Raw genomic sequence first — 27,422 nt, 5'->3', positions numbered from 1 at the left:
CTCATTCAAAACGTGTTCCGGGCAGTCATAAATTAGGCGGGGTAGCAGGCGGAGGGCAGGCGCCATTGTGCAGGCCGCGGCAGGCTGTCCCCTTCCCATTTTCTCCTTCTCTGCCACTGACATCCCGCAAAGAAAGTCCTCAAAGTGACTTTAAGTGGAGCCTTCCTCAGCCCCCTCCGTCAGTTTAACAGCCGTGTAGTCAAATAAAGCCATCACATTCGTCTAATTAACGTCCTCTCCAAAATTTAGGTCCAAGCCTCGGGGGTTCTGACCGCAAGAGGGCACCACCGCCACTGTCTCCGCTCATCACCACCACACCACCGCTACCACACCACATCCACCTCTACCACAACCACCACACCAACACTACGCCAGACGTCAGTGCCCTCCTACAGCGCCGCGCACAACACACCACTACACAAGACCAATTTCTACGCATATCTCCCTTACCTTATATTTCCCTGACATGGAGGTGATGGAGAACCTTGCACCACTTAATCATGGCGGATTTAAAAAATATAACCGTTCTTCTATCTGAGCTTAAAAAGGGCGTCGTCGCGCTCCCTGCCGCGCCGCCGCTACCGTGGTGCCGCGGCTGCTCCGGGAGGGGCGGCTCCCGACGGGCCGTGGCTACTGTGGTCTGCGGCCGGGCCTCAGTGGCTACCCGCATGCCCCCTCCACGCCCCACTCCTCACCCCAGTCCTCCATCCCTCACCTGGGCGGAATACAGAGGTGGTTCAGTCCTTTTTGGTGTCGCAGGCTGTCAGTCGCCCCGCAGATGTGGGCGGCGGGGCGGGGCGAGGCTCAGGGCTGGAGTCAGAAGTCTCTCCTTGCTACATTGCCTTTCGTACTCAGACATTAATTATATAGTAATGCAAGATTATGACATTCAAATACTAATTATTACGTAGGAAAAAATTGTCTTATCACACACCTGTCCGTGTGATTGCTTGCCGCGTAATGAAGAGAGGGAACCAGTAGCTTCTCCTGGGTAAAGGGTTTTTTTCATTGAAAGATTATGGTAACACAACATACTGATATTTGAATTATGGTTATTTGTAGCAAAAAATAGTTTTATCACATTCCTCTCCTTACGAAAACTGTCGTGTAATGAAGAGAGAGAGAGAGAGAGAGAGAGAGAGAGAGAGAGAGAGTATGGAGATAGTAGCATTTCTGATTCCTTTCTTGTTGCAAGACATAAGCAGTGTACAATGTAAATATATATATATATATATATATATATATATATATATATATATATATATATATATATATATATATATATATATATATATATATATTGTATATAAGTTATAATCAGAAAAATGTATTGCAATCTTGTTGGAATATTCAAGAGTTAATAAAGGAAAAATAAAGAAGAATAAAATGAATGGCAGGCCTGCTGTGTTCATGTGTCTGTTTTATTGTTGCCTTACATTGCCGCCAGGCAGCCACTGGTGCTCAAGCCACTCAGGGTAAAACAACCCAACTCTGGTGTGAGCAGGAAAACTTAGGGACTGTTCATATTCATTAAGATGCACTGGAGGTGATACACAAGAGGAAAAGTGCAGAGGGAAGACACAAATATTCATGATCAGTTAATACGTTTTAGTAATTAGACATAACATGTAATACTTTCGGGTTTGTATTTGTTGGCCATGTGGCTTTGACGTCTAATAGAGTGAGTTATTTTCTTTACACCATACGTACATTATAATGATAATATGTTTTGCGTTATATCATATTCAACTCACTTTTACTTGTTTCTTCTTATGACATCAGTGTTTACCGAGTGCTCTGGCTGCTATTTCGAGCATTTCCTCCCAACCTGCAATCGTCTCCATACTTTATGTCGACTGGATATTGTAAAATTTATTCTGTTGATCCCTTGTTGCAGGTTTCACTCATTGTTTCTGGTGTTATGAGTTGTTGCATATCGCACTGAAAAAGTCAAGCTTAAAGTGTTGTTATATGATGTGACGGTGGTGGATGGTGCCGCCCTGAACAGTCAGCAGGGAAGGGCCGCCTGCTGGGCACTTGAGGGGCTGCCTATCAGTGTCTCTTGTAGCAGTGCATTGTTTTGTTCATGATTTCCACTTGTAGTTTCTACGATTTTTTTCGTTAGCTTTGTTTTATGTCATTGATTCTCTTTATTTGATTGCTGTAAAAATGGGAGACTGATTGACGAATAGACAGCCATACAGATAGCGCAGCAGCCAGGCAGACAAACAGACAAACAGACCGAGTGTTTTTGATAATATGATTTTCTTTATTAATGATTAAAAAAAAGAACAAATAAAGAGGTCCACACAGGTGACACTCTCAAGAAAAAAATTGAACGTCACTGATAATTTTTTATTTTTATTTTTTATTTTGATCGCACATTACAAGATGCACGGAGATTTGTGTCTAGGAGAGTTTTGTGTGTGTGTGTGTGTGTGTGTGTGTGTGTGTGTGTGTGTGTGTGTGTGTGTGTGCGCGCGCGCATCTTTGAACGTCACATAAATGCTTTTCTTCCATCATGTTCTAATTCCATCCCATAGTTTACACTGCCTTACTTTGTGCAGCATTCCTTCCGTTATTGGGTGCATCTTTGCCACTCACACCTCTCTCCCATTGTTGTCCCCACCGGCTCCAGTCCCGCATAACTCACCACCATCCTTCTGTGCAACACTCCTCGTCTAACAAACACACTTATATTTTTAGCTTCCTCGCTTACCGATTTGAAAACTGGTCTCGTCCGCAATATTTTTAGCTCTAGTTTTTGTTCTCATTGGCGTGACAAGTGCTCTTCCCGTCCCTCGTGGCCTCGTCCTTCCTCTCCTCTACTTTAATTTCCGAGAAGCAGCAGCATCTATGAATTATCAATGCTGAATAAAGAAGAAGGCGTTCCGGCCAATGTTCGTTTATTGGAATTTCTTGTTAACGTAAATAAGTGCATCGTTTTAGATCGCCAAATGGTGAGTAAATCCTATAATGCCACAAGAAATGATCCCTAAACCTGACATATTAAGCTTATGCAAATGAGGATTCCTGCTTTTGCATACATAATGACATATCCATCAACCTGTGATGAAGAATATCTAATGGCATTTCTTTTGCGTCACTGATAAGTCAAGCAAACTCGCTCCTTGGTAAATGGAGCCGTAAATGACGACACTTCATGTATAGCTAAGTGTCCCCTGAAGCAGCCACGCCTCCTAAACTTACACTGGTGAAAACTTAACAAATCATCGGAGAAAGAACTCAGGGTTATGAGCCGCTGTTTTGTAAGGGATCTGCAGGGCTCATATTATAGTATTTCTAAGCAGCGGAGGTAATCGACATGTTAAAAGATCACTGTCACAACAACCCTGCATTCAGAATCTCAGTCTTTGCCCAGGCATCTGAGAAGAGCTGAGTAGTGCTCCACTGTACTCATGGCCTGGTGTCTTGGTGTGGCTCAGTACTCAAATTTGCCTCCAGTCCACCACCAGTGAGTCTCCCGTCAGCTCCTCCCACGCCAGTCAGCCCGACTTAATGCACTAGATGGGCAGAACTGTAGAGAATAAGTGTGTATAAATGATCAGGAAACTCAGACAGTTAATGCTACGTTCCTTACCAAATGTTTGCCTCGAAATATGGACAAAAGGGTGTGGCCAAGTCGTTAATCGTCGCAGAAAAGGAGAAGTGTCACGGCAAAAGTAGCTATCCGAGCTGCATTTATCGTGAGGCATTGCTTTGATTGCTGTGAGTACATTCTCCTTCTGTGTAGTTTCATCGTATGATGTTTATTTCACCTATGATTACATTTTGCTTCTGTGTAGTTGCAGCGTATGATATGTATTTCATTTCCTCAGCATACAAGTTTCGCCCAAACTAACTCTAGTTCTCGCCGTGTTTGCCTGCAGGCACCAACGCTTTCGCCTGCCATCACCACACGCCCATAACCTCCGCCTCTCAGCTTCCTCCGTCCATACAGCGGCAGCCTCCGCTAACTCGGCGCGTCGCACAACGAGCCAGAGCTGCTAAATCATAGCGGGAGGGAGGGTGTTGGTGCCGCCACACAAACTGCACAGTAAATACCTCCAGACAGCCGGATAATCATGGTGTCGCAGTAAATCTTGGCCACGAATGTTCAGGAGTATACTTACAGCCAGTTTCTAAGTGGCTGCTCGCGCTCCCTTCTTACACAGGCTTCCATCCCGGTGGTTATGCGGCTTTGTACCTTTCCGTCGGCTGTGGCTGCTGGCTGGCTGGGACTCTTGGCTCGCTGCTGGGTGCCGAGCCGCCTCCCTCACCGCCTCCTCCACCCGACTCGCCACTCTGGATCGTTTATTCCATCCCCATTTGTATGTCTTGCTTCTCGTTATATGAAAAGTGAGAAAAAATTGAAACTGTTATATCGTTGCAATCACGACTCGACTGTGAATGAACTCTTGCCATTTGAAAAGCGGGGAACAATGTGTTAAGTAACCACCTTTTCAAATCCTGAGAGGGTTATTTCGAGTCGGATCCTGATTCCAGAGACAAAACAGTGACAAATCGCGTACACTTGTTTTTTCAAACACTCATAATAGGAATTAAAGAAGCTGGAAGAATTAAAGATGTGTGACTGGCAGCCCTTAGTGTATGCTACATTCATACAACTATCCACCGATCATCCACCCAATATATTTGCATTTATTAGATATTACTGACATCTTAATGTTATTGGTTTAATGAACACTTAATATATAAAGCCAGCATTTTCTGTCAATAATCTAGACATTAGAAAAAAATATTATGTGACGTATTTGTTTCAGTAAAAAAAAAAAAACATTAAAATGGAGATCTTTCATCAGTACCTCAATGGAAAAAAAACTTCAGATGCAAAGATTCACACTCTAAATATAATCTTTATCTAGTTTAACAACCCTGAATGCCCCTAATATATGTAAGATTAAATTAACTAATTTTGATCATGTTACACTCATTTGTAATTTTGGTTTGTACTGTCTAGACCATCCAACGACACTCATTAACACTGGCAATCCTCACTATGGTCACGAGGGTGGCTTTGAGAAACATTGCTTTATTTGTTACGATGATTCAAATTGATCCAGGAAGCAAAGAGTAATTTTAGAAAGTGTGTGTCAAGTTGCAAGTACATTCTGACTCATATATGAAGTGAATTTTGTACACATGGGTTTGTGAAGGTTATGACAAATATCTGCTTGTAGGGTTTTCTGTCTGTCTGTCCGTATGTTTGTCTGACGTGTTTTTTTTTTTTTTATCTCTGTCTTCGTCCGTTTATCTGTCTCTATATATTTCCGTTTGTCTGTTTAACCTCTTTCAGTGTCTGTTACTAAGCCACTTATTTCCTTTACCCTTCTGCTCCTTCTCTCTCTCTCTCTCTCTCTCTCTCTCTCTCTCTCTCTCTCTCTCTCTCTCTCTCTCTCTCTCTCTCTCGCTCTCGCTCTCGTTCTCGCTCTCTCAAACCACAAAACGGTCAAGTAATCTCACTATAACTCTTGATTCAGCGCACCAATTTGTACTCACTTGACGGACTGGAAACTTAACTAACATTATCGGTTCATGTGGAGAAGTGATGACATTTTTATACGAGTGTTAGTCCTGAGTAACTGTGCGACTCGAGGCTAGAATACTTCATAATATCTCTTCGTGCGTATAAGGTTAATCATTTTTGTTATTACCGAGGGCGAACAGATGTTGGAAGCAAAAGGAGTAGGAGTTGTTTAATGTGTGTTCTTGTTTATTTTCTTTATTTTTTTTCTTTTTACAGGGACGGCTTAGAGAGAGAGAGAGAGAGAGAGAGAGAGAGAGAGAGAGAGAGAGAGAGAGAGAGGCAAACGAGGATGAGCATGAGCTTATAAATTGTATCTTGCTCAATAAGTTCTCCATAAAAGGATAATAAATTTGTGTTGACTTTGAGACACCTGACGTAATCTAACCTACTCTAACCTAACCTAACCAATTCTAACCTAAAACTAACCTAACCTAAAGTAACATAGTGATTTATGACCCCTTCATTACCTTGACACGTTTTCATATTTATTCACCTTACGATTTGGTGATTTTATACAGCTTCAGGTACTTATGTTGAGATTAAAATAGTGTAGACTCTAGCCATTAATCTTCTGACCTCCATAGACTTTCTAATGTCAATGAAATCGTCAAATTATACCCAAAATTCATAGTAAAAATTGCGTTCCAGTACTGAAGGGGTTAACCATTAATCTTCTGACCTCCATAGATTTGCTTATGTCAATGTCGTTAAATTATACCCATAACTCATGGTAAAAACTGCCTTCCAGTACTGAAGGGGTTAACTTGTACTAATCTTACACGTGAACCGAATCAATTAGTTAACGATGACCTTCTTAGTTGATAAATATCCCCTTTCTCCTCCAACTTATCCGTTTCCATTCATTATCCTAGTATTTCTTTTCCTCTCTCTCTTTCTCTTTCCGTCTTCTCTTTTTTGTCTTGCCTACCTTTTTCTCTTTTTCCCTTTCCTTATTATTTTTTCCCTCTCCTTCCCATCCTCTTCACTTTCTTATGTCTTATGTTTCCTCAGTCCATTTTCTCTCACATTATTCAGAGTTGCTCCAATTCTAACCAATCTTCGTGCTCTGTAAGTATTCTCTTCTCTCTCTCTCTCTCTCTCTCTCTCTCTCTCTCTCTCTCTCTCTCTCTCTCTCTCTCTCTCTCTCTCTCTCTCTCTCTCTCTCTCTGCAGTCAAGCCAGAAGTGGAGGTCCATTCATGGCCTGGCCTGGCCGTAGCATTGGTCCTGCTACTCAATGAAAACCCTTACATCTTTCCTCCCTTCCTCCGTTCATTCTCTCCCTCCACGTGCCGCCACCACCACCACCACTACCACCACCATGACCGCCGCCAACGTCACTCTTACCTTCCTTCATCACTCCTACCCACAACGCCACTAATTTTTCTGTTATCTCTGTTTCTCGCCACCACCCTCCAGTTCTTTTTTTCTTGATCATAATCATTCACCACAACTTCCATCAATGATTAGAACAGCAATGTGTGAAGGATACGAGTAGATATATTGTAACTTACTACTCTTAACACAGCTACTACTACAGCTGTTATTACTACTACTGCTACTATTACTACTACTACTACTACTACTACTACTACTACTACTACTACTACTACTACTACTACTACTACTACTACTACTACTACTACTACTACTACTACTACTTGTATCGTTATTAGTTTTCTCATTGTTATTGTTATTAATATTATTTTTAGTTGTAGTAGTAGTAGTAGGTAGTAGTAGTAGTAGTAGCAGCAGCAGTAGTAGTAGTAGTAGTAGTAGTAGTAGTAGTAGTAGTAGTAGTAGTAGTAGTAGTAGTAGAAGAAGTAGTAGTAGTTGTAGTAGCAGTGGAAGTAGTAATAGTAGTAAAAGTGGAAGTAATAAAAGTAACAATAATAATAGTAATAATCATACTACTAACAGTACTACAAATGATAATGATAATAATAATAATAATAATAATAATAATAATAATGATAATAATAATAATTATAATAATAATAAGAAAAATAATAACAATGATAAAGATAATAATAACAATAATAATAATAATAACAATAATAATAATAATGATAATGATAATAATAATAACAATAATAATAATAATAATAATAATAATAATAATAATAATAATAATAATAATATAAAGCAGTAATGTCAATAAAAAATAATAATAATAATAATAATAATAATAATAATAATAATAATAACACGAACTTAGATAAAAATTTTCATAACATTTCTTTCTCGATTCATCGATAACATGATATTTTTTTTCTCCAAAAAACGTTTTCTGACTTTTACCTTTCATCCTGCTATCAAACTGAGAGAGAGAGAGAGAGAGAGAGAGAGAGAGAGAGAGAGAGAGATTAAAAGAATGATTCAGGTAGTGTCGCCATAAATTTGAAGCAAGATTCCTGAAATTAACCCATGAACCACTTGGCGCCGATAACATTCTGGGGCGAGACTATCTGTGTGATAACTTACCGTCAGTCAACCCAGATGTCCCGCCGGCTGTGTGTGTGTGTGTGTGTGTGTGTGTGTGTGTGTGTGTGTGTGTGTGTGTGTGTGTGTGTGTGTGTGTGTGTGTGTGTGTGTGTGTGTGTAACTGGGCCACAAGGAAGAGAAAGAGAAACGCTTTTTCCCTATGCGTCTCTTTCCCACTTATTCTCTTCCTCTTACTCTTCTCTCCTCTCACTCTTGGTCACTCCCTTTCTCTGCCCATCTTTACGGCTTGCGTTTGTCCAATCGGGCGGCAGCTGGGACGTGTACACGCTTCCAGGTCGTGTGACACAACTCTCTAAACGCGTGCATAATGGCCGCCCATCCATCTCTCCCTTTGCCCGAATAAGTTTACTTGTCGTATTTCGCCGGTGTGTGTTGCAGCTTCCCCCGCTGCGGCCGGCTGCTGCTGCGCGGGACCTCAGTGCTGAGTAACAGAGTACACTTGGAGTTTCACTTGTAATGAAAAAAAAGTTCAGAAAAAGCTTACGGAGACTGGCCACGACTTGGTCCTGGCTTATCTGGGCTGTGATCGAGGCTTGGAGGGACGCGGGCGGGTATCTCACTCCCATCAGCAGCCCACCGCCGGCTCGGCCCCCGGCTCCCTCAGTGCCCCGACCTTCCCTAACCTGCCTCACCCCAGCCTGCCTACCTCAGCCTGCCTCATACTTTCATCCACACCTCATACCAGCCTGCTTTATGTGCTTCCCATCACCTGCACCATCAGTCAAGTTGTCATTTTAGTATTGTGCCTCAAAACATTCTGTCCGCCGCCTTCGACCTTCTCAATCTGCCTCAGTTCACACAGCTGCACTTCAGCCTGACTCAGCGCGCGCATCGTCCCAACCCAGACTGACTCGCCCCATCCCTCCTCCTCATCCCGCTTCACCTGTTTCCCTGTAAACCTGATTATTAAGAGGATTAACTGACCTCCTCTTACTTATCCTTCTCTCCCAATATCCATTTATCGTACAATATTTCTATCGCGTCAAACACTACGCTACTATTTTCCGTCTTTACTGATCGGGAACTGTAGTATTACTGATTAACTTAGCTCTCTCTCTCTCTCTCTCTCTCTCTCTCTCTCTCTCTCTCTCTCTCTCTCTCTCTCTCTCTCTCTCTCTCTCTCTCTCTCTCTCTCTGTGTGTGTGTGTGTGTGTGTGTGTGTGTGTGTGTGTGTGTGTGTGTGTGTGTGTGTGGCACGTCGTAGGAACACTAGAGTTATGTGCTACTCATTTATTTTTGCTTCGTATTAAGAATCGTGTCGCCACTGGATGAGCTGCTGCCGACACGCTGACCCTCGACATTGTTTGTTTATCTAGGTCGTGTTCATCATGTGAGAACATTTCTTTCCGTGTCAGTGGGGGACATTGAATAACACCATTGTGATCAGAGGGCAAGAACCTGGAGAGGCCTTTTTTTTTCTCTCTCTCTTTCTGTTTTACCATGACTTTTCCAGTTTTTGTCACACTGAAGTTGAGCGTGTATGCCTGTATGTGTGTATGTGTGTATACGTCTGGTTGTGTAAAATGAATGCACAGTTTTTCATCTGTGACGTGGTGAGTAATGACATCCCTACGTACTGAGGGACGCACCATCACCCAGGAGCTGTAAGGGTGTGGGGGTGTGAGGCTCATCCGCCAGTCTGTGTAATCCTCAGTTTCCGCACCGCTTTATGTAAATCCCAGCGCGTCTGTTCGTGAGCCAGGTAGACTCATCACGAGGGACGTCTTCGCAGCACACCAGCGGAGACACACGCCTTCAAGAACACACTTATTTACTCTCCTATGTTTTGTTTTGTTTCTGAGCTTATACTTTGCATTACTTGCCATATGCATGCCTTTCTGTTGAGCTGAATTAACATGATACGTTTTTCTTGGAAACTGATATGGTGGCTTTTGTTTCGTTTCTGGACGTCTTATAAATCGATTTATAGCAAGTCTCTGACCACCATATTAATGAAAGATAAATTTTAGATTATTCTTTCTAGGGATATCATGGGGCCGTATAGGCTGTGATGCCACAGGCCCTTGTGACTCGCTGCATAAATGGTGTACGTAATACGGGAGTATGTGAGATTATTTGAACTGTATTTAGTTCTCTGGTACCGTTTTTTCCATTCTTTCTACATATACAGAATAAGCATGGCTATCATTAGGTAAGGAATTTTCAGTTAAGTAGATAAGTGTCACCGTTGTCTCGCTGAAGGTTACAGCAACACCATCGGTGACGCCGCAATAGCTGCTTTATCCGCTGTGGACTCGTGACAATCTTAATTACAAACATTCTTATGGTGATTAACTTTTTTTCTTAAATCGAGTGTGGACAATTAATACCTCATTGTGGTCCCGCGAGTACCGCGCACCTATAGACAACCATGCCCAGATTAATTAGCGGAATGCAGGCACGACAAACCCCTGGCACCTATGCACATCACGCCACCACCACCATCATCACCGCCAGTCTATAATCCTCATCAAGAGAGATACTAGGTCTGCTGAACAAGACGCCACGTTATCACAGTGTGGCGAATTATGAAAGAAATGAACATCGTTTAAGAGAGTGGAGCCAACGCGGCCTGGCCCCTTCAGCACCATCGCCGGCAGCTGCCTCGCTCTAATCCCGCACAGCCTCACACTGGGGCTGCCACATCCCCCGAATCAGGACCCGATACTCATCTTCATCTCTCCATTCGACTCTCACGCCTTCAATGTTATCGCAAATATCAGACTTGTCGCTCGAGTCCGGCCGCTGTGCTGTAGCGGCCCCCGACAGGAGGCTCCCGTCCCGAGGGTGAGGGAGGAGGGACAGGGACGCGGGGGCTACTGTCCTTTATTACCGCCCCACACAGCCTCCTCTCTCCCTCCTGCCCATTTTTAGCAGCGGCGTGGTGGAGGGGCGAGGGAAGAGCTGCTCTCAATTCATGGACTGTGAGTGTGTGTACTGTGTGCTGTCTGGTGATGTAGTGCTGTTGTTGTTGTTGTTGATAGTGGTGGTGGTGGTGGTGGTGGTGGTGTAGGTGGTGGTGGTCTTTCTCATGTTTTAGAGATTGTTGCGAATATTGTTTTTACTATTGCTATTATTGTTATTATTATTATTATTATTATTATTATTATTATTATTATTATTATTATTATGATTATTATTACTTTTATTGTTATTATTAGCATTATTATTTTAATCATTATCATTATTGTTACTATTATTATTATCAACTACTCTACCACAACTACAATTGCTGGTGCTGCTGCTGCTGGTGGTGGTGGTGGTGGTGGTGCTGCTGCTGCTGCTGCTGCTGCTGCTGCTGCTGCTGCTGCTGCTGCTGCTACTGCTGCTACTATTACTACTACTGCTACTACTACTACTACTACTACTACTACTACTACTACTACTACTACTACTACTACTATCATCAGTATCACTCCCACCACTATTTCCTTCACTAATACTTCCTGCTGATGAAACTTATGCTATTTTTCCCATCTTTTATATATATTTCATTACCACTACTATCTCTGGCCATCCCAAAGTCGTAAATGTTTGGAATACTCCTCGCCAGCGTGCAGTGTGCTAGGAAGGTAAGGGCTGGTGTGTGCCGTGGTGTGTTCCCGTGTGAGGCAAGGAGGTGAGGGCAGGCAGCTGGAAGACCCACCTCAGGAATTTGTTATTCTCATGGTAAAGAAAGAAAGCGTAAGGACGTTGTTTCCTTTCCTTTCGTTGTGGTTTTGCTACTTATTTAGGTTCGTCTTCCTATTTTTTTTTTCCTTATTTCTATTATTTATTTATTGTGTATTTATTTTGATATTTCTATTTTTTATGTGTGTGTGTGTGTGTGTGTGTGTGTGTGTGTGTGTGTGTGTGTGTGTGTGTGTGTGTGTGTGTTTAATGCGATATTGCGTGTATCGAGCAAAGCAAATTGTGTTACATTATTGTTATTATTATTTGTTTTTATTCTTATTCCATTTTTGTTGCCATTTTCATCATTGCTATTACTGTAATTGTTATTGCTGGTGTACAACGTTTCTTTTTATTTGTATTCATTACCTTGTTATTTTGTCGTAGTGTATCAAATTGTTGGTTTATTTTACTATTGTGTTATGTTGTTTGACTGTTTTACCCTGTTATTATTACCTGATACCTGTTGCTTTTACACTACTACTTCTTTATTATCCTTTACTTAATATTGCTATCACGTTATTATTATCTTTCACATTACAAGACTCCTTCTTCTTCTCACTGAAAAATAAAAGCATGTATCTAAATGAAAGAGTGCAGCAAGAGTGTATTTTTGTGAGTCATGGCGTCACACACTCACTCCCTCTCGCTTGGGTACGTTTCGTCACCGCCTCCTAGCTTTCGTTGTTTACACCTTGCCCTCCACTGACACAGATTTTCGGTGCCTGCCTTTCACTGCCCATTTTTTATCTTTTTTTCAGCTCCTCAGCAATATTGTCCAGCTAACAACTGCTACAAACAAATGCCTTTAACTACTGATTTATCGTTAGGTTCAGTGTGTATTTGGTTTATTGTTTATTTACTTCTTATTTTTTTTCCACCTGCGCCAGGAGGCAAGGAGGGGCGGGAAAACGAGGAGGAGGGGGAGGCAGCTGCCGGTTCCAGTCGTGGTCAGGCGATCAGATAGTGGTCGTAACTCCCGCCTCAGCTGGTAAGTCACGTTGCCTCTACAATTTACTTAAGTGGTCCATTTTCCTGTTGCATCAAAGGTTCTATGCGGAGGTTTTTGTGCGCGCGAGTCCCTTTGGTTCTGCCTGTAAGAGTAATCCTGCTTTGAATAATTCTCAGGAGGAGAGGCGGAGCGATAAACGCGTCCTAATGACAGCTACCGAATCGCGGCTTCCACTCAATGGAAGATCCGAAGAGGAGACATTTTAGTCCCTCCAGCGGCCCTCGCTCTTGCTCTTTTGGCTGAACAACAATGTGTCAATTAAGGCATCAGATTGAATTCAGATTTCGTGCAGGTCGCGTCGTGAGGGGGCGGCGAGGGGCTGGTGGGTCTAAGTGGACGACGCGGCGCCGGCCAGGGCAAGCTAAACTCGACTCTGTCTTAAGGGGAAATTAGGGTAAAGTGATAACGCATGTTTATGAGACAAAGGAAAGACGGAGAGGAAGAGAAATTTTACAAACAGAAATGCAACACCTTACCTGACAAAAGGTCAAATATTTACCTAAGTAAAGTGGTGCGTTAAAAATCTTGAATGATATTGTACCGTGGTTGATTAGGCGGAGAAAAGCCTCAGTGAGACACGAGGAGACTCTTTAAGTATGGTAAGTGTTCCTTGATGACGGGAGGATTATCTCATTTAGGGATATTTTCTTTTACAGGAATCACAATTAGTGTGTCTTTAACATACACACACACAAACACACAACACGCAAACATGTGGGGCTTCGTTTCTTGTGTTACAAAAAATCCAAATAAGTTTTCTTTTTTCATCCTTTTCCCTTTTCTTTTTTTCATAATCGAGGATACATGTGAAGATGACGTTACATAATAAGACTTGATCACACACACACACACACACACACACACACACACACACACACACACACACACACACACACCAAGTCGTGCCTGAATGGTAAGAGTTAATGAAGTCATGAAATTAATTCCAGTCTTGCATGAAACTCAGAATGGAACACATGAGACTTTGTGCTCAATTTTATAGTGGTGTCTGGAGAGTGTTGTGGTGGTGGTGGTGGTGGTGGTGGGTGATGCTAATATTGTTGCGGTTGTTTTTGCTGTTATTGTTGTTATTTATGTTGTTTTTATTATTGTTTTATTATTATTATTATTATTATTATTATTATTATTATTATTATTATTGTCGTTAATATTGTTATTATCATTATCATTATTGCTTACTATTACTATTATTATTTCTCTTATTATATTTCGTATTCTTACTCCTGACACACTCATGATTGTCATTCATTCATGCCATCTTAAAAATTTGTTGTTGTCGTTGGTGTTCTAGTTCCTGTTGTTGTTCATGATGGTGGTATTGGTAATGATGATGATACTATTTTTACTACTACTACTACTACTACTACTACTACTACTACTACTACTACTACCACTGTTCAAACCATCAATAGTGCCACCACCACCACAACCGTTGCAATCGTCTCAGTACTGCAGTTGGATCTCCTCTCCTCTCTCTTCTTCTGCAGTTCGGCTCGTCCTGGCCTGATGGAGCCGTTGCGAGCAAGCACCATAACTTACGTGGTGGTGCCCTCCCCTCACGCCTGTCCGCCCGTCGCCGCCGCCTGCTGGTGCCGCGCGGTGAAGCTCCCTCTTATTTTCCTGACGGAGCCGCCCCCAGACAACAACTCCTTCTTCCCTGCGCTGTTCCCACGCCAGACTTGCCCGCCCCGTTATCAGCACTTGCCTCACCTCTCTTACACGTTGTCGTCAGGCCTCCCTTTGTTGCCTCCCTTACCCAGTCCTTAGAAAGGCCCTTAGAGATATTACGACTTTGATTTAGATCTATGATAGCGTCGCTGGGATGTTATTATTGTGACTTGCTACGGAGATTACGCCAAATAAATATGATTTTTTCCCTCAGTGCCTGTCTACTAGATATTCGGCCTCATGTCGGTGATGCCAGATTGTGTCCCGCGCTGGCGATTACTTTCATCCCGGTCTTGGGAAAGCGTTTAGTGTATGTTACGTATATATCGCAGCCGCCCGCACCTTTGTGTATGGACCAGCTATACGGCTCGCGGGCGGCTCGGGCACCACCGCCACCACCGCCGCTGCTGCTTGCAACCCAGTCTGGTGACGCGGCGTGAGTGAGAGTTGGTGAGGGGCGCTGCCGTGACCGGTCGTCGCCCCTCCGTCGTGAGGCTCCTGCCGCCCTAGGTACCCCGTGTAGTGGATACCCCGCCCCGCTACTCGGCCCCACCCTTCCCCTCCTGTGCCTCACTGATTCAAGTATAACTAATTTTGAAAGTCTTGTTTTTCCTTCCCCTTCCTCATTCCCGCAAAAACACGGCAAGCCAACGTGAACAAACTCGCCGTAATTTAGGGTCGCAGAGTGTTTTTGTTGTCGGGAAGAGAAGATTTGACAAGACAGAGAGAGAGAGAGAGAGAGAGAGAGAGAGAGATGTACGTGGATTTCCTTCCACACACGATGTATTCATGGTGTTCGTTGCTTCTTCCTTCAGTGCCTCGTCTTGATTACAGTGACGGAACACTCTCCCAAGTTGTCGCCCACACTGAGTAACGTTGATATGCGTGAAGGAACACCCAGCGAACCTTAGCCCATCACTGCGTGGGGGCCGCGCGTCCACACACCGCCTGGTGCCCGCAACACGGCATGTGGGTGAGGCAAGGCGCTCCCCTGCATGATATCAAGACGCTACACTTTGCAGGAATGTTTCAATTTAGAAATTAATGTTGTTGTGGCAAACTCTCGCACCCAATGAAGTGATGAAGATAAATTGCAGAGGAAGTGTATCTATAAATTCGATTAATGGTTTTTCAAGTAGTCAAGGGAAATCAATGTAGTCTTTGCAGATGGCCGAGGCAGTGATCCTTTTCTCGCACTCTATCACCGTACTTTGAGTCATCCGTGCATGGCCGTGATATTGTTCTGAAATGTATCAATGATCTCATGAAAAAAATTGTGAGACTAATAACACACATGTTTATATTGATTCGTATTTATTTATTTCCCTAAGAACCCACAAGTGTCATTGTTATCATCACTGTGATTGCGACTCACCAAAGAAATTCATATTCAACACAGATTTTTTTCTTGTTTTGTATTGATTAAAAATTTCTATGGAAATATTATAAATAAAATTGAATAAATAAAATATATATGTAAGAAATATGATGTAAAATTCTAGAACTCCACCTTAGCGATATGTGAAGTGACAACACCGCCGTGGAGGAGCCCCACATCACACACCCAGATAGAGGAACCAACCAGCACAGAAAACAAACCCGCCTCACCATTTCGTCCGCTATCAGCACAACTGCCGGGAATCCAGGAGAGGTTTCCAGCACACGAGTAAAGCAAGTCAGTACGTCTGTCTTCTTATCCCCATCGGAGGCTGCATAAAGCTGCCAGCCGACTTCACATGGCCAGCATTGTTGTGCTTACTTTAGTGGCCCCTAAGTGACGGAATCAGCGGCTAGTGGAGAAAACACCATTTGATCTAACAAGCAAAGTGCGAGGAGTGAGGTGTCGGGCGCCCAAAACTGCGCCTCTCACACTTCCATGTCAAACACAAAGAACTTGTTTGCGCTGACGAGACACCACGAAAGTTGCCATTAATGTGATGCTAAGGGAAAGATTTACCTGAATCAGCATTTAGTCCTGAGATTCTAATAGACATAAATGAAGGCGACAACCTCTGAATGGTGTGAAATTCCTTTAAGAGAGAGAGATAGAGAAAGAAAAAAAATCACGAATTTATGTTTATACACTTAACTAAACTGATTTTCTGTCTCGTTTTACCACACACAGAAGCTGAGACGTCACATTACTCCTGTTCCTCACACGTGTGTTTGATTCCTGTATACTTAACACAAACACACACACTCTCTCTCTCTCTCTCTCTCTCTCTCTCTCTCTCTCTCTCTCTCTCTCTCTCTCTCGATGACTTAAGTAAAAAGCTACATAGATGAATAGTCAATTTCTCGTGATGTTCTCTTCCTACTGATAGCTTAGAACCAATACAATCCTGTCATTAGTACCATGAAAGCAGCTAAGAAAAGTAATTACCACTAGAATCTGTTAGAGGAGACGGAACAACACTTCGAAACGTTTCAAAGTACACTGAACCAGCGCCTCTCGTATGAACCCTGCCAACATACACCTACTAGGTTGATAATGTCTGCCGGGCGTGGAGTGTTTTCAGCCTTTCCAAGAGGACGAGGAGACGGTACCGGAGCGCCAGCCAGCCAACCAGCAGCCATCACTCACGACAAATTGGGGGTATGGACGAAGCAGTAGCTGTGTCCTGTGATAAGGCGTAGCAGGTTTTCTTGGTGAACAGTGTTAGCGGTGACTCCCTCTCCGTCACTGTCAGTGTGGCAGACCCGAGCGTCACCAGTGATGGCTTCTTCTTATCAGGCGAGCACAAAGGAACACAGAGGAAGAACAAACACAAGCAGCAGCAGACCGGTGGGTGTATTGGTGTTTGTGATAGCTGCACTATCTGATCTAGGGTAGGAGAGAGAGAGAGAGAGAGAGAGAGAGAGAGAGAGAGAGAGAGAGAGAGAGAGAGAGAGAGAGAGAGAGAGACTCTTTTGTCTACTAAAATACTAAAACAATACAAACAGCAACCTACGGATGTAAAATACCATCTTTACACACACACTCTCTCTCTCTCTCTCTCTCTCTCTCTCTCTCTCTCTCTCTCTCTCTCTCTCTCTCTCTCTCTCTCTCTCTCTCTCTCTCTCTCTCTCTCTCTCTCTCTCTCTCTCTCTCTCTCTCTCTCTCTCTCTCTCTCTCTCTCTCTCTCTCTCTCTCTCTCTCTCTCTCTCTTTCTCTCTCTCTCTCTCTCTCTCTCTTTCTCTCTCTCTCTCTCTCTCTTCTCTCTCTCTCTCTCTCTCTCTCTCTCTCTCTCTCTCTCTCTCTCTCTCTCTCTCTCTCTCTCTCTCTCTCTCTCTCTCTCTCTCTCTCTCTCTCTCTCTCTCTCTCTCTCTCTCTCTCTCTCTCTCTCTCTCTCTCTCTCTCTCTCTCTCTCTCTCTCTTTCTCTCTCTCTCTCTCTCTCTCTCTCTCTCTCTCTCTCTCTCTCTCTCTCTCTCTTCTCTCTCTCTCTCTCTCTTTCTCTCTCTCTTTCTCTCTCTCTCTCTCTCTCTCTCTCTCTCTCTCTCTCTCTCTCTCTCTCTCTCTCTCTCTCTCTCTCTCTCTCTCTCTCTCTCTCTCTCTCTCTCTCTCTCTCTCTCTCCTTCTCCTCCCTTTCCCCCCTCCCCCTCCTTCTCCCATCCCCACTCCATACCACCATCAACCATTATCTCCCCCCACTAACCACCCACCCGCCTCTCTTCAGCTCATTCGCCCATTTGCAAACCATTACCCAGTCATTTCTCATCACAGGAAGTATGTGTCACCAGTGGGCGTGGACCCGTGCTGGCGTGTGGGTGCAAAGAACATTAGACAACCCTTTAGATGCCTCTGTCCTTGCCGCTCTTGCCTGTGTCTTCTTAACGAGCCGTGGAAGAAGTGACGGAGAGCAGAAGGTAGGAAGTGTAAGGCTAACAGGGAAGGAAGAGGAAGGAAGAGTTCAGTAGTTGGTAGAGAAAGTAAGGATTGTTAAGGTAGAGGAGACAAGAGTAAGGTTGCGTGGTTAAGTATATAAAGCATTGGATCTTTTGGTGGTGTTGATGGATCGCCAGTCCATAAGAGGGAAGTGTTGATAGCTGTAAGTATATTCAGTACTAAGGTGCGAATGTGGGAGGGATGAGGAGGGAAAGATGTGGTGAGAGCAGAGTAGAACGATAGAAGAGGTGGTAAGAAGGTTAGCTACTGAATATCATATTGACAAGCTGTTATTTCTGCTCTCCAATATAATTTGCACTGGTTATTAGTCAGTATGCCTCGCCGCGCACTACTAATACAGCATACCAAACCACGCTGCCCTGTCCTATAGCAATCAATCATGCAAGGGAGTGTTGGGTTGCAATGCGGCCAATGAGGATACATTGTGGGAAATAAGGAGAATCAGGAGAGCATGACACCGCACATGAATCAAACCTTCAATCAGAGTTTCGAGTACCAGGTGTTTGTGATAAGAGCAGGTAGGTGTGTTTCTCGTTTGCGTGTAGGAAATATAGTAAATAGATTAAGTATTTTTGTTAAGAATTTTAGTGTTTATTTTATTTCACTGTAGTAATTTTATTTATTTTATTCTATTTTATTTTATGGCCTTTAAAAGTATTAGATAAATAAGCAAAACCACTTTTCTCCGATTTTAGAAATTTGTTTTTCAAGTGTTAAACTGTAAACACACACACACACACACACACACACACACACACACACACACACACACACACACACACACACACACACACACACACACACACACACACACACATTACGAAAAACAACACTGGTGAAAATCAAGAAACTATAATTACGCTCAAGTTACACGCTGGGTTTGCGTCACCAGAGACAACTCGACCCTTACTCCCTCGCCCTCTTACCCTCTCCCTCCACTCCCTCCTCTCCCTCCTTTACCACCCGCGCCTGGCATCCTCTGAGCACCCCGCACCCCTCCGTCCTCCTCCTTCCCCCAGCGCCGTGGCACCCAACCCCATTCACAACATTCCTGGCTCCGCGGGAAGTAAAAATAAATCATAATCATTTGACTCACGATAGCCAGCCTGAGATTGAGTTGCTTCCGCTTCTCCTCCTCTTACGGGATTCCTGAAGTAGTGATGTAAGGCCCTACTCTAGCAAACTGTGGTGACTGCCTGGTGAACTCAAGCAAATAGTGGTGCAATGCTGTACTCAAAGTGGTGATGTCAAGCCCAACTCCAGCGGGTAGTGGTGACTGGTTTACTCAAGCAGATAGTGGTGTAATTCTATTGGCTAATTCTATCGGTTCTATAGGAGACTGGCAACTGAGTGGACCGTTTTTCCTTATATTTTGTTGCTCTTGGCCAATCCTCATCTTACATAAAAGAAATAAAATGCTGTACTAAAAGTGGTGATGCAAAGTTGAATTTAAGCAGGTGGCATGCCGCTTACTCTAGTTATTGGTGATGAGTGGGTGTTGTGTTCTATAAAGTGGTGGTGATTGAATTTTTTGCTCTTAAGGATCGGAGTGGTGGTGATGCAACACTGCTCATATAAAGAAGTGATTGTGCAACGCAGTACTCAAGCTAGTGGTGGTGATGTATGGTGTACTCAAGGCGGTGGCGGTGGTGGTGGTGGTGGTGATGGTGATGTATGGTGTACTCAAGGCGGTGGTGGTGATGTATGGTGTACTCAAGGCAGTGGTAGTGGTGGTGGTGGTGGTGTGGTGTACTCAAGGCAGTGGTGGTGTTGCGTGGTGGTGTACTCAAGGCAGTGGTGGTGGTGGGTGGTGTACTCAAGGGAATGGTGGTGGTGGTGGTGGTGGTGTACTCCAGGCAGTGGTGGTGGGTGGTCGTGTACTCAAGGTAGTGATGGTGGTGGGTAGTGTGTTCAAGGTAGTGGTGGTGATGGGTGGTGTGTTCAAGGCAGTGGTGGTGATGGGTGGTGTACTTAAGGCAGTGGTGGTGGTGGTGGTGGTGGTGGTGGTGGTGGTGTACTCAAGGCAGTGGTGGGTGGTGGTGTACTAAATGTGGTGATGGGTAGTGTACTCATGGCAGTGGTGGGTGGTGGTGGTGGTGGTGGTGGTGGTGGTGGTGGTGATGGTGGTGGTGGTGTACTAAAGGTGGTGATGGGTAGTGTACTCATGGCAATGGTGGTGGTGGTGGTGATGGTGGTAGTGGTGTACTCAAGGCAGTGGTGGTGGATGGTGTATTCAAGCAGGCGGCGAGAGGTGCAGTCCTCATTCATGTGATATGGTTAACAAGGAGTGATGAAGCAACGCTATACATGAACAAATAACAACCCATCTCAATAACCAGGATGCTAGTGGCGAGTCAACAGGAAACTTCAGGAGATGATTCGATATATTGATGTGCAGAGAAGGAAAGTGGATGTATGTATGTATGCAAGCATGTGTGTTTTATCAGAGCTTATTGTAGCATCCCTTGTGTTATTTCCAGCAATCTACTTGAATTGTAAAATACTTGTTGTGGTTCAAATAGTCCTTCTGTGATAGGCGTTTTGAATCATAATTACGATTTGTATAAAGATTTGAAGATCCGGGCTGAGTTGCTCCATATGTCGTCAGAAATAAATTAGGGGATAATGATGGGTTAATGAAACACTTTTAGACGTTAATTTTTTTATTAGCATTTATTGTTTTCACAAATAGTTGATAATTATATGAAGCACAAAGAATAAAACTATTACTTCAAGGGATGCAATAACAGTTCACAAAAAATATCATATATAAATAGTTTTCCAGACCGATGTTTAGATTAATTGGAGTCAGTCAGTACTTCTGTGTTTCAACATTGGGTGTTCTGCTGCGTCCAGGAAGTTTTACTGGCCTTTATTATCTTACACTTCTTATATTATTTTTTTTCCTTATTAGTTCCCTAAATATCTTTTTTTTTTGTTATTGAGTGTTTGCATCGTCGTCCACCAAAGTGTATTAATGTTCTTTATTGCCTTACATTTCTTTTTCTTAGTTTTCGTTTATTTTTTTGTGACATACTCAATATCTATATTGCAAATTCTCCTGAAACTCGTTCCCAGTCTCCTCTTTTTTTGTTAATGATTTACAACTTCAATTAGTGTTAACTTGGCAATGATGCTTCAATAGTGATGACTACTGATCCTTTACCAAACAAAACACTTCTTTCCTCAAAATTTTCCGTCGCATTAGCGTCGCCAACCATGACTTCTATGTAAACTTTCCCTGTAGTATTGTTTCTTTCCGCTGGAGTCACATTTCTATTTTCTATTATTGTATTTCATCACCTTGTCTACCTCCATTCTCTTCCTGTTCCTCATACTCCGTCTTCCTCCTCCTCCCTTTTAAGATCCGCCCGCCCACCACTTCCGCCCGCCCCTCCTAAAGCAACAGTCACCTGAGAGCCTTAAAAACATTAATTATCTCCACGGCAAAGTAAAGTTAGTTTAGGACTCGCGTCTGCCCAAGCGAGGTGTTGTCTTGACTTGGCGGGGCGGGAGGAAGGGAAGAGAGGTAAGCGGCGGGGAGAGGTACGAGATATGGTTGTTATAGAACACACACACACACACACACACACACACACACACACACACACACACACACACACACACACACACACACACACCCCGGTAGCTCAGTGGTTAAAGCGCTGGCTTCACAAGCTAGAGGACCGGGGTTCGATTCTCCGGCCGGGTGGAGATATTTGGGTGTGTCTCCTTTCACGTGTAGCCCCTGTTCACCTAGCAGTGAGTAGGTACGGGATGTAAATCGAGGAGTTGTGACCTTGTTGTCCCGGTGTGTGGTGTGTGCCTGGTCTCAGACCTATCCGAAGATCGGAAACAATGAGCTCTGAGCTCGTTCCGTAGGGTAACGTCTGGCTGTCTCGTCAGAGACGGCAGCAGATCAAACCGTGAAAAACACAGACACACACACAGACACACACACACACACACACACACACACACACACACACACACACACACACACACAGACACAGACACAGACACAGACACAGACACAGACACAGACACAGACACACACACACAGACACAGACACAGACACACACAGACACAGACACACACACACACACACACACACACACACACACACACACACACACACACACACACACACACACACACACACACACACACACACACACACACACACACACACACACACACACACACACACACACACACACACACACACACACACACACACACACACACACACACACACACACACACACACACACACACACACACACACACACACACACACACACACACACACACACACACACACACACACACACACACACACACACACACACACACACACACACACACACACACACACACACACACACACACACACACACACACACACACACACACACACACACACACACACACACACACACACACACACACACACACACACACACACACACACACACACACACACACACACACACACACACACACACACACACACACACACACACACACACACACACACACACACACACACACACACACACACACACACACACACACACACACACACACACACACACACACACACACACACACACACACACACACACACACACACACACACACACACACACACACACACACACACACACACACACACACACACACACACACACACACACACACACACACACACACACACACACACACACACACACACACACACACACACACACACACACACACACACACACACACACACACACACACACACACACACACACACACACACACACACACACACACACACACACACACACACACACACACACACACACACACACACACACACACACACACACACACACACAGACACACACACACACGCACAGACACACACACACACGCACAGACACACACACACACGCACAGACACACACACCCGGTAGGTCAGTGGTTAGATTCCCCGGCCGGGTGGAGATATTTGGGTGTGTCTCCTTTCACGTGTAGCCCCTGTTCACCTAGCAGTGAGTAGGTACGGGATGTAAATCGAGGAGTTGTGACCTTGTTGTCCCGGTGTGTGGTGTGTGCCTGGTCTCAGGCCTATCCGAAGATCGGAAATAATGAGCTCTGAGCTCGTTCCGTAGGGTAACGTCTGGCTGTCTCGTCAGAGACGGCAGCAGATCAAACAGTGAAACACACACACACACACACACACACACACACACACACACACACACACACACACACACACCCACAGACACACACACACCCACACACCCACAGACACACACACACCCACACACCCACAGACACACACACACACACCACCCACAGACACACACACACACACACCCACCCACAGACACACACACACACACACCACAGACACACACACACACACACACACCCACAGACACACACACACACACCCACCCACAGACACCCACCCACAGACACATACACACACCCACAGACACATACACACACCCACAGACACATACACACACACGCACACAGACACACACACGCACACAGACACACACACGCACACAGACACACACACACAAAGACAGACAGACAGACAGACACACTCTCTCTCTCTCTCTCTCTCTCTCACACGGTCTATGAGCTCTGAGCTCGCTCCGTAATGGGAAAGACTGGCTGGGTGACCAGCAGACGACCGAGGTGAATTACACACACAAGACTCCCTCCCTCACACACACACACACACACACACACACACACACACACACACACACACACACACACACACACACACACACACACACACACACACACACACACACACACACACACACACACACAGACTCCCTCACTCACTCAGTCTAATTTTTCTCTTGTTTGCTAGCCATTATTCGTGGTATTCTGATCAACGAAAGACAAGGCAACACGGAGAAACTGATAACGAAAGTATAGTAATAGAAAAAGACGAGAGAGGGAGAACATACCTGTCGGAGATTATAATATACGTACCTCTAGAGATAACTTGAAGAAATCTGGGTATGAAAATAATGGTAAATACAAAAGCATGTCAAGCTGGCAAAAATGTTAAATGTTGGATTCGGAGTTGCTATGGAAAATAAGTAAATAAAAAGAAATGTAGGAAGAAAGTGAACTAATATTAGGCAAGGGTTAATCTGGGACCATCATTTCTGAACATAATGATTATCTAATGACTGCTAAAGTCCGCATAGGAGGGTTTTTATAACTTTAGCGCTTCCCTTTCCATTCCTCGAAATACGTTTACCTTTCCCTGTGTTTCTATTTATCTTCCTTTACCTTTACTATCTTCCTCTAACAAATCCACTACTCCCCATTCCTGAAATACATACTACAGTGAATACCAGCGATCGTTGTACACGTGGGCAGCGATCAGAGCCACAGGACAACCCAGACAGTTCGGGATTGTGTCCTCGAACTAGTGTTGAAGCTCAAACAGGGAATCAGTCTTCATCTATTTATCATGGTGTAGATTAATTAAATGTGTGATGTTTTCCTATATCAAACACCATTTCTTTCTCTTGCAAAAAAGTGGGCTAACTGTTATATTTTTTTTTTGGGGATGTATATGACCGAGTGTACTGATAGCAGGGTTCATCTTTTGGTTCAGTAACGAGAGGAATTCTGGGAGCGTGGTGAAGGGAGGGGATCACTGAAGGAGTCCACCCAGACGCCAGAGAGCAGCCAGAAGCCAAGGAGGACGTGTGCATGTGTGTCTGCGTCAATCAGGTATGGTTTAAGATGTGATTCAGCTTATGGTGTATTGTGCTTAAGGATTCATGAGTTTTAGTATGCGAGATGAGGTTTAACGTAAATAGTTCTTGAATACTGTGGCTTGAAAGGAATGCCGAGTGATTGCTGTAAGAATCTTGTGCCGTGTTGTGCTTCCGCATGTACAAGTTTTAGTATACGAGGTGAAGATTTTATTTATAGGGATTCATAGACACTTCTTCGATATTGTTCGAAATGAATGCTGAATGGTTATCGTCTAATTAATTGTTGCGGTTTGGTGCTGTGCAGGTGTGATGGACTATTACAAAGTCTGTTGTTATCGATATATCTGGAATGTCTTTATCAATAATGTTAGAAGGATGATAACTCGTAAGCAGGAAAGTATACAAGTAGTGTTAGGGTACAGGAAAAATTTATTCTCAGTGCTGTGTTGATGGTTATTAGAGTTTTGAAGGCGTCGATTTGTGTTAGTATAACGAAGGAACAAATAATCAACGATCGGGAGACATGCTTATTGAGAAATTATGACGCTTAAATACCAAGGGTGATAACCGTGACAATCATTAAAGTAACACGGCACTGTGATGGTAGTATAGGTAGCGACATGTGGCATCGTATGACAGTTTGGCATAAGGAGGAAATATGAATTCTTATTGTTTACCAGTGTTTCTCAGGGAGCGTGAGATTTAGTTAAAACATTATTATTTTCAGGTAAGGGAAACAAATATACCAGTATCAAGATAGTGGGAAATGAAGGCTAGAAGTAGTCCCAGCAGCATAATGTGTACTCGCCCACCGTCGCCTTCATCGTTCTTCATCGTTCTTTACGGTACGTACTTCGACCATATTTATCTGTCCTGACACCCAACATTCTTCTCGGCTTGTCACGGTTAGATAAATATATCTCTTAATCCAGTCACCGCATCCCCACCATTAAGTTTGTTACAGCAGTCTCTCAGTCATTATTAAAGCTTCTTTGGATTGCTCACCTACAGGGTCTCTTAGTTCATTGTTTTATTTGGTAAGAAAGCAATAATGCTCTAATAGTTGAATAAAATTTGATTAAAGTTCATTGTTTTATTTGGTAAGAAAGCAATAATGCTCTAATAGTTGAATAAAATTTTATTAATCAATCAATATATACTATTGAATATTTGTTAGTAAGAAATAATTGACAAAATATTTATATACACTTTTCGTGTTGCCGATTAACCTGATCCAACAATATCCCGGGAGAGAGCAAAGCTTCTGAATGTGGAAACTAGCATTGGCTGAGGGGAAACATCGCCACGTTAGTCTTTATGGAGGTACGTAGGTCTACCTAAGCTGTTTTTGTGGCATTGGCTGAGGGGAAACATCGCCACGTTAGTCTTTATGGAGGTACGTAGGTCTACCTAAGCTGTTTTTGTTCTTACACGTACATTTTTTGCTGTGTACTTGAACACATTATTAGTATCATATTTTTTGAACATTTTGATAATATGATTAAATAAAATATATTAACTTTCATATATATAACTTATAAAATATATTATTAATAATAATAATAATAATATTAAAGAATTAAAATGCAAATTATCATCGAATCTGTTCAAAATATATTCTATAGTATATATGAAAAATGTTCAAGAGTACAACAACAAACGTACGTGTGTGTAAAGGAAGGAATATAAAGGCTGGGGGTATGTGTGGTTATCAGATCTTGAGAAAAACCGTAAGCTGTATTTATTTGGTGATGATGCGTTGTTGATCAACAAAACTAAGTGTAGTAATTAGTAGTAGTATTCATTCACATAATCACTTAAAAAAAAACCCAAGAGCCACTTTTAGAAGTAGCTGATGATGCTGCTGCTACCACTACTACCGCGTAATAGTGGCAGCAAGAGTCACAGGTCATGGCCCAGCCCCTCAGGTTCGTACATGTTTTCTTGTGCTGTCGGTGATCATGCTCAGTCGTAGTCACCAGAGACGTGTACGGGTGAGGTGTCTCTGCCAAACAAGCTTAGTAGTTGCTGGTCGGGAGGATGTATCGTTTGTGAGGTGACTGCTGACCTGCTTCTGACCCAGATTGATTTCAGTCACTCACTTATTTACCGCACGCAGTCTTCTTTCTTATGTATTATTTTTACTCTTTCTTCTTGCAGAGCATGATGTGTGTAGTAAGTAGGATGGTGGATGCAGGACACATTGCTCGAACAACCAACAACAACTCCCCTCACCATCACTCCTCTGGTTTATTTCCCCGATTGTCTTCAAATACCCACCAATCCTGTAAATGAAATGGAAAAAGTTTTAGTGTAATAATTTATTTATTCACAAAATGTAAAATAAAATACCACCAA

At 43.4% G+C, this 27,422-nt stretch overlaps 1 protein-coding gene and 2 long non-coding RNA genes across 3 annotated transcripts in view; 2 read left to right on the top strand and 1 right to left on the bottom strand.

Annotated features, from left to right (window-relative positions):
• The window catches only part of LOC123517404, a 36,696-nt gene extending 36,011 nt beyond the window's left edge, over window positions 1-685 (top strand). The window contains exon 4 of the mRNA XM_045277416.1: window positions 250-685. Within this exon, the coding sequence (XP_045133351.1) occupies window positions 250-465 (216 nt within the window). The 3' untranslated portion in view covers window positions 466-685. The remainder of the gene's footprint in view (window positions 1-249) is intronic.
• Window positions 686-16,895: 16,210 nt separating this feature from the next.
• Window positions 16,896-27,239, top strand: LOC123517801. The gene is made up of 5 exons (XR_006678592.1): window positions 16,896-17,203; window positions 18,123-18,265; window positions 24,959-25,077; window positions 25,792-25,909; window positions 27,225-27,239. It is a non-coding gene; the product is annotated as an uncharacterized LOC123517801 (long non-coding RNA).
• The window catches only part of LOC123517802, an 8,795-nt gene continuing 8,141 nt past the window's right edge, over window positions 26,769-27,422 (bottom strand). The window contains exon 5 of the long non-coding RNA XR_006678594.1: window positions 26,769-27,349. This is a non-coding gene — a long non-coding RNA (uncharacterized LOC123517802). The remainder of the gene's footprint in view (window positions 27,350-27,422) is intronic.

The sequence above is a fragment of the Portunus trituberculatus genome, chromosome 42 (genome assembly GCF_017591435.1).
Source record: "Portunus trituberculatus isolate SZX2019 chromosome 42, ASM1759143v1, whole genome shotgun sequence".
Lineage (NCBI taxonomy): Eukaryota > Metazoa > Arthropoda > Malacostraca > Decapoda > Portunidae > Portunus > Portunus trituberculatus.
The sequence above is the reverse complement of the archived record's forward strand: the minus strand, read 5'-3'. Positions and strand labels throughout refer to the sequence as shown.